This window comes from Colias croceus, chromosome 6 (assembly GCF_905220415.1).
Source record: "Colias croceus chromosome 6, ilColCroc2.1".
Lineage (NCBI taxonomy): Eukaryota > Metazoa > Arthropoda > Insecta > Lepidoptera > Pieridae > Colias > Colias croceus.
Window position 1 is genome coordinate 2,647,675 of NC_059542.1, and position 14,953 is coordinate 2,662,627.

General features: G+C 30.9%; 1 protein-coding gene across 1 annotated transcript; it reads left to right on the forward strand.

The window, feature by feature from the left end:
• Positions 1–6,141: 6,141 nt before the first annotated feature.
• Positions 6,142–9,914, forward strand: LOC123692807. Its single transcript, XM_045637602.1, has 8 exons — positions 6,142–6,344; positions 6,749–6,886; positions 7,215–7,396; positions 7,690–7,894; positions 8,155–8,256; positions 8,399–8,592; positions 8,925–9,161; positions 9,493–9,914. Exons 1-8 carry the CDS (start codon positions 6,214–6,216, stop codon positions 9,804–9,806), a joined length of 1,503 nt encoding a protein of 500 aa, XP_045493558.1. The 5' UTR covers positions 6,142–6,213; the 3' UTR covers positions 9,807–9,914.
• The last annotated feature ends 5,039 nt before the right edge of the window (positions 9,915–14,953 follow it).

The window sequence follows — 14,953 nt, forward strand, 5'->3', positions numbered from 1 at the left end:
TATCCCTCCCTAATGGAATAACCAAATAGCACACACGTATATTATAAAAGGTTATTTATTTAAAAAAATTTAGAATATACTATATTAATCAATTTATATGATTTATATCATATATATATATATAGACTTTATTTTGTTTAAATACCATAATATTTAATTGATTCAGATATTTACTAAGAAATGATAGGTACTTAGACAATAGATAAACTTTTTGACGTAATTGAACCGCTTTGGATGTGCTTGCACATAATCTTTAATCAAAAATATATTATTTATTCTTCTTTAGCCACTTCCTTACTAAAACAGTAAATCAATTTGGATTAACAAATCATTTGGACTCTTATTGAAAAGTCTTAATTACAATTATGTTAACTTTGAGAAAATCTTAAGCATAAGGAATAACAAAATACATCACATCATAAAGACCAAATGAAGAGAAAAACGGAATATTAAATAATGAAATTAGAGGACTTGATCCGCCTGCGGCTTCGCCCGCGTTTAAAAAAAAACCCGCACAGTTCCCGTTTCCGTAGGATTAAAAAGTAGCCCATGTCTTATTTTGGGTCTTCAGATACCCACCACGTAATTTTGTCATTAGTTCAGCAGTATTTGCGTGAAAGAGTAACAAACATCCATCCGCACAAAATTTCGCATTTATAATATAATATTATATATTATTATATTAGTAGAGTAGGATTTCTCATATTTATTAGATTCTTGATAAAAATTCGAATATTAAAAAACTCTTAAAATAGGTACCCTTAAAAATCAAGGCAATGTCTAATCGGAGCAACTTGCTTTATTAAACCGATAGGTTCAAAACTTTTGTTTAGAGTTTCAAGTTCCACCATTAATACAAATACGATTTTTACTAACAATTTTTATGCGTATTTAATATTTAAATGATGGTAATTATAATTATGCAGTAGTAATGATCTCCCACGCTTATCTTCGTAAGGTAAGGTGGGTGCACAATAATTTACGTATCTAAGTAATAAATTGGTTAAAAAAGCAACATAAATAGGTACCTACTTTTTTATTAATTTTCATAAACGAAACCTAACGACCGTAGGTACTTATATACAAAAACCATACAAAAATTGTAGTGATTGTAAGTACTAGATATTATAACTACCTATACTCAAACAAACATTTATTCATCCTTCTTGACTTCGCTCAGAAGCGCTTTTGAATCGTCCGTATACTGAAAAACAATATTTTGCAAATTCGTTGGAAAGCAGTTTCTACAGAGAAGAACCGACAAGAAACTCTGTACAGGTGTATTATGTACAAAGCTAGGCTTTAGTTCGCAAATCGATGGGGATAACCGATAAAGTCATTTCTACCTTGTGTTCATTGACTGCATACAATATTATACACCTATTCATATCTATACTTATATACTTATCACGCGCTTCCTATTCATAAACTACGGAATACAAAGCGTGAACAAAATTGGTGATCACAATCTACGATTGTCCGTATGTCCCACGACCTCCCTGATTCTGTATAAATTTACTAAATTCAATTGTTTTATATGAGATAAGACGTCTATACTCGTTAATTACACAGGTTTTCTAACGAGACATGATAAAATCCAGGATACTTAGACGATGTTTGATGTTTTTATCATATTCACATAATTTTAATTTCAATTAGGTTTGTTCGTATACGTTATTGTGATTTCATGTGCGTTTTATTTAGGTTCCGTATTGTTCGTTTTATTGCGGTATTTTTTTGATCAATTACGCACAGTATTGTTGGCATAGTGCCGTTTTTAGTTGTTTAATTATATTATTGCACATCATAAAAAATAAGGAAATTATTAACATTAATAAATTGTTTTATAATCTGTTTCATTGTAATAATTATACGATTATTAAAATAACTAGCTGTCCCGGCGAACTTTGTACCGCCCTGTCAATGAATGTTGTGACTTGTGTTACCTTTTAGCTGAACTAATTAAGGCTTTGATGAACGTAATACAATGATACAAAATAAATATTTATATGGGTTGATAGGTAATCACAGAGTACATTGAATATTGTAGGTAATAGTATTTTATTTTATTACTTCAAACATGTCTCAGAGAAAAATGATTTAATTTTAATAAGTTGTGCAGCATGGATTAACTCTTTTCATTCTTTAACTGTTGTCGACCACACCATCGTTTCGTTTCACTTTAATTGTCATAATTCTACCATTATCATTGGGCGATCGACCCTGATACAGTGGGTAACCATCGTTGGCTGTGATGGTCTCTGCCATCAATTTTCGGGGATACCTTTAGGTACACTCGCTGTCAACCATGCATGGTGTTTGGTGGTTGATTGTTTCACACGGTCCATGATAACAACGTCATGTCGGTCTGGATCGGTTTCAGGATTATCAATCCCCGCACACTCATATATTTTATCTGCCCGAATCCTTTCGACTAATCAAATTATGTGCATGCTGCAAGCCAGATTGTTGTCATTCGATTGAATACATCCAGCATTGAATAATCCCAAAGATGTGTTTCATTAATGTAACTCATCAGTGATCGGATTTTTTGCTTGAAAACACGTGTGGTGATGTCGTGCCGATCACTTGATATTTGTCCGGGAAGCAGCAGTTGAACAATTTCCATCCATTTCGGAATACATATAAATGTAATGAATAAATCTGGCCGACCATAATGACGAACATATTATGATGTCATTGCATCTTGCGCATATTCACTTGGGCTGCCTGTGTATGTCGTCGGTAAAATAATCAATAGACCAACATTTTCTGCATCTTCTTCTGTGCTAATTGCATCGCTTAAATGGTTGCAATCTTCAAAACGCAATTTAGCTTGTTTATATTGTTGACGCAGTCGACGAAATCGCATCAAAATCAAGAAGATCAAAATATAATTGTCAGAATTTTTACATTTTTATAGAATTTTTTCAATAATTAATCGAACCAACCTTCTTGGTTAGTTTCCCCACCAAAAATACCACAAAAATACCTTATAAATTTCTGAAAACACGCGTAAACACAAACATTTGAGGAATTTTTATGTATCTGCTTTTATTGCACTTTTTAAAATTTAATAATTGATTTTAAAATAAATACAAACAATATTAATTCACCCTTTTTACTTTTTAATTATTTTACACATAATACATTTTTGAACGCATTAATGTCAAACATTATTTTTCGTATTTGACAGGATTGACAACTAATGATTGACATGTACGAAAATCAAAATTTTCGGAAAATATTTATTCGTCTAGTTTTTGTTGTTTTTATGATTTATTCTTCTATTCTGGGCGGTGACAAATCCAACAAATCCAAAACCATGAAAATTGGTTCAGCAGATCTCGAGTTATAAGTGTTGGAACATACAGACTTTCTTTTATATATATAGATATATTTCGTTATTGTCTTGCATTACCTATAATTAGTTTAGAATATCAGAAATCATAACAATTTTCTTAATATAGCCATACTTTAGGGACACATACTCGTAGTTTAAACAGAAAAGGAAAGAACTGTAACATAATTATTGAGAGCTGAAAAAACAAAGGAATGTCCAGATCATTGAGATTAAGCCCTATAATAACCAGCACAATGAAATAATATCCTCTTTGTACAATTAAACCCATCATAAACCAGCTTACAGACACCATCCTATAACCACATGTACAGGAACCAAGCAAGCGTAAAGATAGAAGATGCCCTTCGTAGGTACCTCCATTGTGGCTTTTGACCTCCGCCCCTGATTGACTCAACTTATGATACACCTGACCTCCTTAAAACTTATGGAAAAAGGAATATTAGAAAACCATAGACTGATAGTAGAGCCACGGTATAACTCTGTTTCATTCCCACTAAAGTTGAACTGAAACACGATATTTGGTAAAGATAAACCGCAGACTGCTTCTCTGATTTCTTCTGACATTTTCATAATATTTTTTTTTTTAATTAATAATTATTTTACCTACATATAAACAAGAAAATGCTGAAGCTTTCTAATCTTAGTTACTTTTTGAACCAAAATTCTCTAGCCAGGCAAACTATTTCAAGATTTATTTAATCGAGTGAGATTAATGAGATGAAGACTAGTAACGATACTGTGTCCATACTTAGATATTTAAAATAAAATCTAGAGATTTGTATAATTTTGCGAATTCTTTGTTCTGGAAAATCTTTTCTAATTCTAATATTGATGGATTATTGTACCTAACATACCGTCAGCACACATAATACAGTTTGTCTGAGTATTGAGAGATATTATCGGATTTAGACATTTTTATTGCAGCATTGTAGCCATCCCCAAGGTCCGACACTTTAGAGATCATACGGAAGTGAACAACAAAAGCCGGACGCGAATAGTCATAAATCTTACTAATAACTATATTTCTTAATTTGGTTGAAAAAACGTGATTTTGTTTTATTTTCTTTAAAACTGCCCTAACTAAAAGCCCTGTGCAATCTTTATTTTTTATTTCCTGAAAATTTCAAGCAACTTATCTTGGCTGTAGTCGACTTTCTTTAACTTTACACTATTGGATAAGCAAATGTATATATTACAAATTATCAAAGTACAACTTGTTACCAAGTTAATAATACATTATTACCACAACTTAAAAATTAACTGCGTAAAAGGACATAAATAACACAGTATAAGTTATCTGATATCTAGATGATAATCTGCTACGACACACAACATTGTGGTATTTATTTGTACACATTTACTACAATTTTATAATGCCTCTTCCCAGTGCAGAAGTGCATAACTTATAAATACTCTAAATATTCAAAATAATTACAATGACGTTGTAATTAAGATAAAATAATTATCTTAAAAAACGGAAAGATTTTCCGACCTTATTAATTATCCATTAAGCCAAAAACAAAAGCATGCATATCAATATTAGAGTATTTGGTTCCTGAAGTCAGATTAGAGGATGTTGTGGCCCTCGGAACTGAGTAAGCTACATCTTAGAAAAGATAGCCTTGTGCACACAAATTAAGCTATGATATTATAATTTCGATATGGGTGTAATGATTATAGTTCAGGATACATCGCCCATTTTTGCAAGTGACTACTATCAAGCTGATTTTCCGATTGTAGCTTTATTTTGATGAGACACCGAATAATTTCGTGTACGAAACTCTCGATTGTGGTAGCTAACAGAGATAACAAGGATAAAATTTTTTGATTTGATGGTTCTCAAATATTTATTACGCAATTTGTAGGACAATATGTCTGTTGAATTAAATAAACATTAACTAAGTGAAAACAAAAAAATCAGCTTGTTAGTAATCATTTATGATGACCTCGTTATCGATACACTTTGGAAAGGGGGACTCTTTGAACCAACCATAGATTTTGTAGGAAAAATATTTTTTCGAATAATTTAGGTAATTATCTTGAGATTGAACAAAAAAAAAATTCAGTTAGTAATAAATATTTGAGAACCATCAAATCAAAAATTTTTATCCTTGTTATCTCTGTTAGCTACCACAATCGAGACTTTCGTACACGAAATTATTGGGCGTCTCATCAAAATAAAGCTACAAACGGAAAATTAGCTTGATAGTAGTCACTTGCAAAAATGGGCGATGTATCCTGAACTATTAGGTGCATCATCACAGTACCTAGAGCACACCTAATTTTGGAAAATTATAATAATTAGAATTGTTACAGATGGATTTATAAACTGTGGTTCTTTCTCCTGAAAGTTGTATATCGTATAATTGTAGAGCGACATAGTTTTTTATTACCAATTAGCGCTAAATTAATATTGAACCAGGTTTGAAATTAATTTAACATATTCCTTTGTGAAGCTAAGCAACAACCATCTTTTTATATATATATTTACTGCGGGGCGAAATGGTCAACTCTACATTGCTATAATTAGCCATGTAGAGTTGACCATTCTCTTTTATAGCATTTTACATTGCTATAAAAGAGCTTTTTCACTTAACGGTTTGAAAACTATAAACGTTTTGTGGTTACGAACATTCGTGTACACTATATATTTAGGATAGCCTCGCTTTATATGGATTCAAAGTCTTACAATAATAACAATGATGTCCGGTCATTTTCACGGCGTATGAGTTCTTCACTTGTTTGAGCGCAATATCTATATAAGAGGAATTCTGTTCTCAACTTCATAGTCAACGAACAACCTCGCAAGCTTTTAGTTCTAGCAAATAATGTGTTATTGATCTGTGAACATGTTCAGGACATTGTGTATACGTGTTTTGTGTGTGTGTGCTTTGGCCAGGACTCAAGTTATCCCGGGGAAGGCTAGGACAAATGATGGAGAATATAATAGTGTGAACACGGATGGCTCTTTTGATTTCGGGTTTGTTAATTATTGTGCTATGTTTTAATTTTTAAGTTTTTTTGGAAATTACAATTTAAAATTGGACTTCCTTAATAAATTCCTTGGATTTATTTTTAGTAATTGAGCAGAAATAAAAATTCCTTATTTTGTTGGACTTTCGTAATTATGTGAAAAGCTTCTAAAAAGGAAAAGATAATCTTATTTTTAAAAATTTTGCATTTTTTATTTATTTTTCTTAACATAGTAGAACATGATGATCTATTATTCGTGTGTTACAGTATTTATACATTTATATTTTTTTAAACTCACATTATATGATTATTTTGTTCATCAAATTTACAAACAATTTAAAATTATATATAATAATAATACATTATACAAAAAATTATACTAATTCCAACACCTTTTCTTTCACACAATAGATACGCTAACAAAGATCGAGGAGCCAGCTACCACCTAGCTCGTGGTAATGCCAACGGGGTGGTAGGAGGCAGATTTGGGTCCCGGGAACCCGGCACTGAAGAAATTAAGGAAACTATTTATACTGCTGGTCCTAGAGGGTGAGTTACATTTTATTATATTAGTAGTAATCGGATGGTATTTAGGTGTCGTATTTTAATAAAGTAGGTATTCTGCAAAACAATGAATTTTATTCCTATATAATTATTTACTGACAAAATTTTTACACTAGTTTAAATAATATCCGAAAAGAAAATTCTTCTTGCAATCGAAAACTTAGAAAGCACCAATATGTGCTTAATTACGTAGTAGACCGTACAAACTGCATCTTGCAGAAGAATTATTTTTTTCAGATTCTTTAACAACTCATTAAAAATCTTTTTCGCGATCGTACTACATAAATGTTAAATAATATGTGATTATTTCCAGATTCCGCGCAAAAGGTCCAAATGTTCACAGAAAAATTGATCTCGACCAACGGCCAAGAGGACCGATTGGAAACAAAGATGATCCCTACTTCGATCCCAACGAAGATCCGAGTTATTCTTACAAAATCGACACGAGAACTTACTCCAAAAATGAGAACGCAGATAGCAGAGGGGATGTTAAAGGTAAATAGTAAATAGATAATATAATTTTCATTTAATAAAAGATTTTTCATTGTAAAAGAAATATCAACCTATTACCTACTTAAAAAAATTTTTTATCACTAATGATACCTGACATTTTTCTTTAATTACGTGATGTTAATAAAGATGTTAGAATTAAAGTATTTATAACGTGTTATATTTTTTGCAGTAAATCAAGTAATTGTGAGCAAATTCTGTAAACATGCTTCTAATAAATTATTGGTAGAGCAATATAGGGCTTTGAATTACGTGACTACAATAAAACAACATTTCAGGCCACTATTCATTCGTCGACGATATCGGCGAACGACACGACGTATCGTACATAGCTGGTAGGGACAGTGGCTTCCACGTATCGTCAGCTTTCCCTGACTCACCACGTAATATCGGAAGCCCTTTCCATAGAGCACCGTTAGTACGCAACGAGAAGAACCCTAGAGGCAAAACTGCCGTACAGCGAGGTTTGGATGGCTCGTACAGGTGACAGATTCAGTTTATTACAATATTGTTCGTGTTTTACATTGTCATTGTCCTATAGAGGAATTTGTATGATAAGCGTCTTTTGTATGATAAGCTTTTAAATTTAAGTAATTGTAAAATCAGCACTTGCTGCTCTATATCTACTTAGATATAAAAAAAACCTATTAGTTAATAAAAAAATGTTAAATTGTAAAGAGAAATTTAATAAAGATTATAATAAAAGTTGACCTCACAAATCTAACTAATAAACTTATATTTAGATTTATATCTGCTGGACCAGACCAAAGAAGAACAGAAAGCAGCGATTCCCGCGGCAACGTCAGAGGATCTTATAGCTTCTTAGACGATAAAGGAGTCCAAAGGTAATCCTAATATTTATGTATCTCACGTAATTGTACAGTTTTGACAGGCATGAATAATTGCCAGACGAAAACTGACAATTGTCCAAATAACTGTAACTAAACAATACCTAACATGAATTCATTGGAATCTTTACACTTTCAGAACGGTACACTACATAGCCGGACCTGGTATCGGTTACCGTATAGTGAAGAATAGTAATGACCCGTTCATTCCATCTTACTTCCCGACGCTACCAAGCCAGTATGATCCAGCTTTCAATGACGTTGGACCCGTCGTAGCTTCCGTAGCACCCGCGTATGCACCGAATGATGATGGCAGTGATGACGTGTTTAAAGGTATGACGAAGAATTTTGTGACGTTTTTGTTTTGTTTAAATTAAATTGTTCTATTATGCTCAAATATTCTCAGAAAAGAATAAAGTAAGTGTAGAAATTTACACCGGTAGTTAACATAATAGTTCTGAGTAACGTCAAGTGAAAATTTCAAATTCAATCACTTCCACTTCTTATTAAAGTGAGTAAAAATAAAATCCTGATGCAAAATTCAAGAACTCTAATTACTTTTGAAGTGTAGAATGAATATACCTCAGATATTAAATTTAAATTGAGTGAATAGAGTTGAAGTTACATTTTTTTTTTCTTGTTACGGTAATATCAATCATTTATAGGTCCAGACGGTACAGCTGCATCAGGACATGTAAAACCACCGCCGTTCCCCACCTCCGAACCAGACAGACCTGATAGCGATACTAGTTTAGGCGTCAGTAGTTCTGAAGACAGCCTCAATGGATCTGATAGTTACGGTCAAACACCACCCTTAAGACCAGAAACAGACAGTGGAGACATAAGCTACGTTGATCAAGATTCGTCCAGTTTTGGAGGCGTAAAACCAAGCAAAGGACCAGGTGATGAATAGCACCGATAGAAAACAATTGACGTTGGTGATCTTGTATTTAGTAATTAAGCCGTGGCTCTGATAACTCATCATGACGATACAAACACGAAGAGTCGCCGTTCTTTTAGTAAGGAAAGAACGAATGATATTTTTAAATGTTAAAAACAAGATCACAATATTCAATTAAATAATTGCACTGAATGAGAGAGCTTGGAATGAGTTTAAAATTGCTTGATCGCAATAAATTGTTGTTCACAACCCAACTGGTTTTTATTACACCATCACCTCGGCACAAGAGCACCGCGTTAGCGCACGAACTTAGTAACAATTACAACTTGCAGGCAAACCTTGGCGACCGACCAGCAAACCTTTTAGGCCGACGAAGAAACCTTACGTACCGCTAAAGCCTTCTCAAGCCCCATTTTTTAAAGACGAAGACGATTCTGAAGCCGACAAAAATAAACCACAATTCGCTGTAGGATTTAATGTGCACCATAGCAAGCCCGGATCGACTATTATTAAAAACATTGGCAGCAATTATTTTGGAATTCCTCCAGGAGTGTCGGTGCGGGCTCACGTTCAGAGTATAGACTTGTACCCATTCGGCGCTAAGCCTATATCGCCTTCAGAGGCGCTTGAAAACGACAAAGTGTAATTTATGTTTCTAAATTAGTGCCAAGCCATATAAACTTCAATAAAATGTGTAAATTGTGGACATTTTTTAAATATAAGGTGATATTTAAATAAAAAACGTTATTAAGAATTTTTTGAAAAATTTATTTGAACACGACTGTAAATTTAACAAAATGCAAAATAGTAACTATTACAAGGAGTCTAGTAATGTTGTTCTTTGTTCTTTTATAATTAACAGTGGCATCGCTCCAGAAAAACAATTACTCCTTTCTAGTTTTCCTTCTATCCTATAAATATGGTTATCTCATACATATATTTGAGGATGCAATAACAATGATATTTTATGCCATTTATATATTAAAATTAAATTAAGTTCATATACACAAGATGGTCACCATATTTATAAGATAGTCTTAACATTATGCAAAGACATAACAGATTAATAAGAATTTATAAATAGGAAGAATAGTTTGGCAATTTTAGTGAATAAACAGGAAAGTTATATATTATAGAAACATTAGGCCTACATAAATATGAACAAGTATATATATGCGAGATTGAACGGTGTCTAGTACATTTAATTAAGTGTAAAATACAATTTTTCTTATGACATAAACAAGTTTCATTTTACTTAACATTAGTGCGCAGAACCTATTTATAAGTACATAATAAAATATAATATAAAACAAGTCTATACATATAATAAATCTGTAGAAGGGTCAATTCTGTACATTGAAAATATTGAAAAAATAAATAGCAGGGGGTGTTACTGGATCGATACCAAACCCAAATATGTGATTAAAAAAATTTTTGTCTGTCTGTCTGTCTGTCTGTCTGTCTGTCTGTATGTGAAGGCATCACGTGAAAACTAGCGGTTCGATTTCGATGAAACTTGGTATAATTATACCTTATTATCCTGGGCGTAAAATAGGATACTTTTCATCCTGGAAAAATACGTAGAAAGAAAATAATCTTAATTTTTCAGTTTTATCCATAGACGTTGTTCCGTAGAACCGCGAACACACGTTGCGTATTATTATAGGCCTAGCCGTATTTGGGAATTGGGTCCAATAGATATTTATAAGATGTTATTGACAGAGGTACTCAAAATGGAGAAATAACCATCCACGCGAAGACCGACATCCGCGCGGACGGAGTCGCGGGCGGAAGCTTGTTTATAATATTATGCTAAATATAATAATATTACAAAAATATAATTAATAGACTGTTGCGTATAATAAATAGTAAATAATCTGAACTTTGTTAGAGCAAAACCTGTGTGCAGAAATAGACTTAAAAGTAGAGTAGATACGGAATCTCTATAATATATTGCGCATCATAACAGTATGAATATTTTTTGAACAATAAAAGTATATGACAAGACAAGTTTATAATCTGTTGAAGAACTTCGCGCCAAAATGTCTGACAAATAGGTTATAATATTTTTGCTGTATTTTAGCACGTATATTGCCTCGATCACAATATTTTAACAATAGTTTAGCAAAATTAAACTACCCAGAAGCCTTGCTCTGCCTTAATATTTATATATATATAAAGTGTATATTTGAAAAATATTAACTAGGTATGAAGCATTCCTAAATGTAGAAAGATTGTAAAAGGCCTAATTGCGAATTATAATATCAAGCAAAGTTACAGTGGAAAGTGCTTGTATAAAGGTAATCTAATATTAGGAAATATTTACAAACAATTCATTATATAAACAGGTTTCTTCTCTACAAATATACATTGGAAGAAGGCTCGTATTTCAGGTCTACGATCATAGTTTTTTAAGGCTAGGTATAAGTTAGGTACGCTAATTAAAATAGTGCAAGCAGGATACAGTTACAGGTATTTATTTTATAATAATCCGCTAATAAGCTTCTTGGAATTCCGTTAAAATGTCTAATTCATGAAGGCTATATTTCAGTAAAATAAGCAATTAGATGCACTGTAAAATTAAGCTGTACCTACCTAGTCGCAATTTTTCAATTCTTTAAAACAGGTTATAAATTCCATTCTCAAAAGCAAATTAGATTCATTAATTGGATGCTGTCGCCTACAGCTTCAGCTCATTTTACTAATTTGGCTCCCGGCCAAAAGCTTCGCTTTTATAATCGTAGTGTGTTGAAAAAATCAATAATATAAGCAATTTGGCGAGACGCCTTTTCTTAATCGTTATAAATATAAATTAATTTATTACAGATGTTCAATGTTATAAGGAATTGTAAAAAAAAAACATTCCCAAGTCAAGCAACCTAATATTTTCTGCGCCTATCATATTTATACAAGCAATTACACCTCGGATCGTTTTTTAAATTTACAGGTAGTATCTACCTTTATACTTAAAAAGCTTACACTAATCGAAATTCATTCAAGCATTATCAATAAGGAAGTACATATTACTATATAGATGAACAAGGCAAAAACGTGAAGGTTTATCGTAATATTATGATAGCAACTAAATTTTTCAAGGAGTCGTTACTAACCGACTTGGTATTTGAAATATTAGCAGATGGATTATTCATATTAATTTCACAGCCTTCATTTAACCTACGGCTTTTATATTCCTAATAATATATCTATTTATACTTACTAGAAACTAGAAGCGATCGAAACTTGTCCACAGATAAATAAAGTGGGCTTTGATTATCAAGATGAGAAATCTATAAGTCACTAACCATATTTTGTGGTTATCATTTGTATAAATCATAGTTTTCTTCACAATACGTGGACACGTATAAATTTCCCTATATGATGGGGTTTTACGACCTATAACACACTACGGCATAAAGCCGAAATTTCATAATTTACAATATTAACAACAACGATGTGATCATTTACATAATATAAATTCTTATATATTTTATAAGAAATAAAGTTTTAGTAATCATCACATGTTAATCAAATAAAATAAAAATAAAAACCTCATTCAATATTTAATCAAAAACAAACTAAATCAGTACACGAAATGTCTCAATCGAGAAGTTAATACGTTAAAATTAAATTTATATATTAAATTATGCTACTTAAATAAAATTCGAGCAAATTGCATAAGCACCAATCAAGGTAAATTATAATTATTTGTGCTTAAATATGGTATTAAATTAATTTTATGTATTAATACAAGTAGTATGACATTTTTCATATAATTATTTTATTTTGTGCAGTTCAAGCGTTTAATTGAAGCATGTTTAATTCTGGCAAGCGAAAGGAACAATTAATGTATATATAAAAATATTTGAGTCTTAGATACGTCCAGAAAGACTAATATTCTGCACGGACTAGAAAAGTTCTACTAAATTCTTTTAAGAATAAATTATACTAATACATAGTATTACATTTATTTAATCCGATTATAGAAATACTGTTTTCAAAAACTAAATATTATTAGTCGTACTCAATTTCGTTTATAAACAGAGTAAAGAAAAGATTAATTTCTCTATTGACTTTCAACAAAAAGAAGTTACATAAACAAAACAATTCACACAATTCCTAAAAACATTTAAAATACGACTAAAATAATTTAGTTTGTAATAACAGACAAGATTAATTAGTAACAGAATGTTTGTTTAGTTAAGTTAATTGGCACAGATTAAACTATGTCAAAATAATTATTAATAATAATTTATTTTAAAAACTAGTAATACAAATATAAAGGAAACTTCAACATGAGCACGATTTTAAAACACTAATAAATATAAAACTTTTTCTAATAAAATTTCATCTAAATATAAATACAATAAACTCTTACTAAAACAAATAATTTAATATTTTATTATGTAAATTATCATAATATTGGGCTAAGGACATAATATGTGCAGATCTTTAAGTTAAAATGTCAAAATTATTAAGTTCATAGTAATTGATATGAATTGAAGTTAAAAAATTGATCTAATGGGTAAAAACATCGTATTGTAACAACACATTAAAGTAATAATGTTTTATTTAATTATTACTAAAAATCGTCAATACTTATACGTAAAATACTCATTATTATAATAAAGGAAACGAAATAACCACAAACTCATAAATAAATTAAAATAAAAAAGTCCTTCATATAAACTGTACATGTTGCTTGCAAATTGTCATTTAAGTCACAATAAAAAAATCTAGATAAAACATCTAGATTTTTTTTTTCGAAAATACATTTTTTTTTAATAACGACCATAGACAAATAGAAAGGACAGAAGGGATCTATAAATTTTAAAATGAAAAAAAACCCATTATGAGGTAGAAAATTAAAAATGTGCGCGTTAAATCATATTAATGTTTTCATTGGTCCTTATTTGTATCTATCAAAATAAATTTTAGGTACTTCCGACCAACTATACAAAGAATCAATTAAATTTTCAAATACATTATCAAATTTCTTTTTATTAACACACATCAAAGAACATTCTAGATAAGTAGTTGGTCATTTATCGAATAATAAAACAACTAAAGGGATTTTGTGCGAACAAAAAGCATTTTACTACGTTGAACAGTTGTCACTAAAAATGTTATGCGCATTCAAAACCAAGAATAAACACGACTAAAGAAAATACGCTTTTGTGCTATGATCTAAGGCCGAGATTCATAGATCGCACTTTAACTTTACTTTGATGGAAAGATCTACTTTCAACCAAAAATATATTTCTTAGTCGTGTCAAGCTCATCTTTACTTTCCAGAAACTATACTTTACTTAGTAAAGGCTAAGGAGCCGATAATCATGACTTTGGTCTCAAAGTAAACTTTACATGACTATGCGTATAAATTATGTAGGCCTTCATTTTAAACCAATTTCCTAGAACAGAAACACATTAAATATGGTTGGGTTATAGATCGAAACGTCATGTCGAGTAACATTTTTTTGTTGATGTGTTGATCGTTGCATTGTTTCGTGTGTCTTTTAACATTATTATAATATTTTTCTGACGAATTTTGCGGTGTCTACCGGTTTTTGATATAATTCTACTATAATCTTCCTACATAATGGTTTTTTTTTCTAAACATTTCATTTTTGATATAAAATAATAATGTTATTATTATATAATATGTTTTTTTTATGGAAATATAACTTAATTTAATAATATTATGTTCTCAAAAACATAAATTATGCGTATAAAGTAACAGTTACACGTCTTACCCTGTACTTTACTTTGGGGCCGTAAGGAAAGTCAAGCAATTGT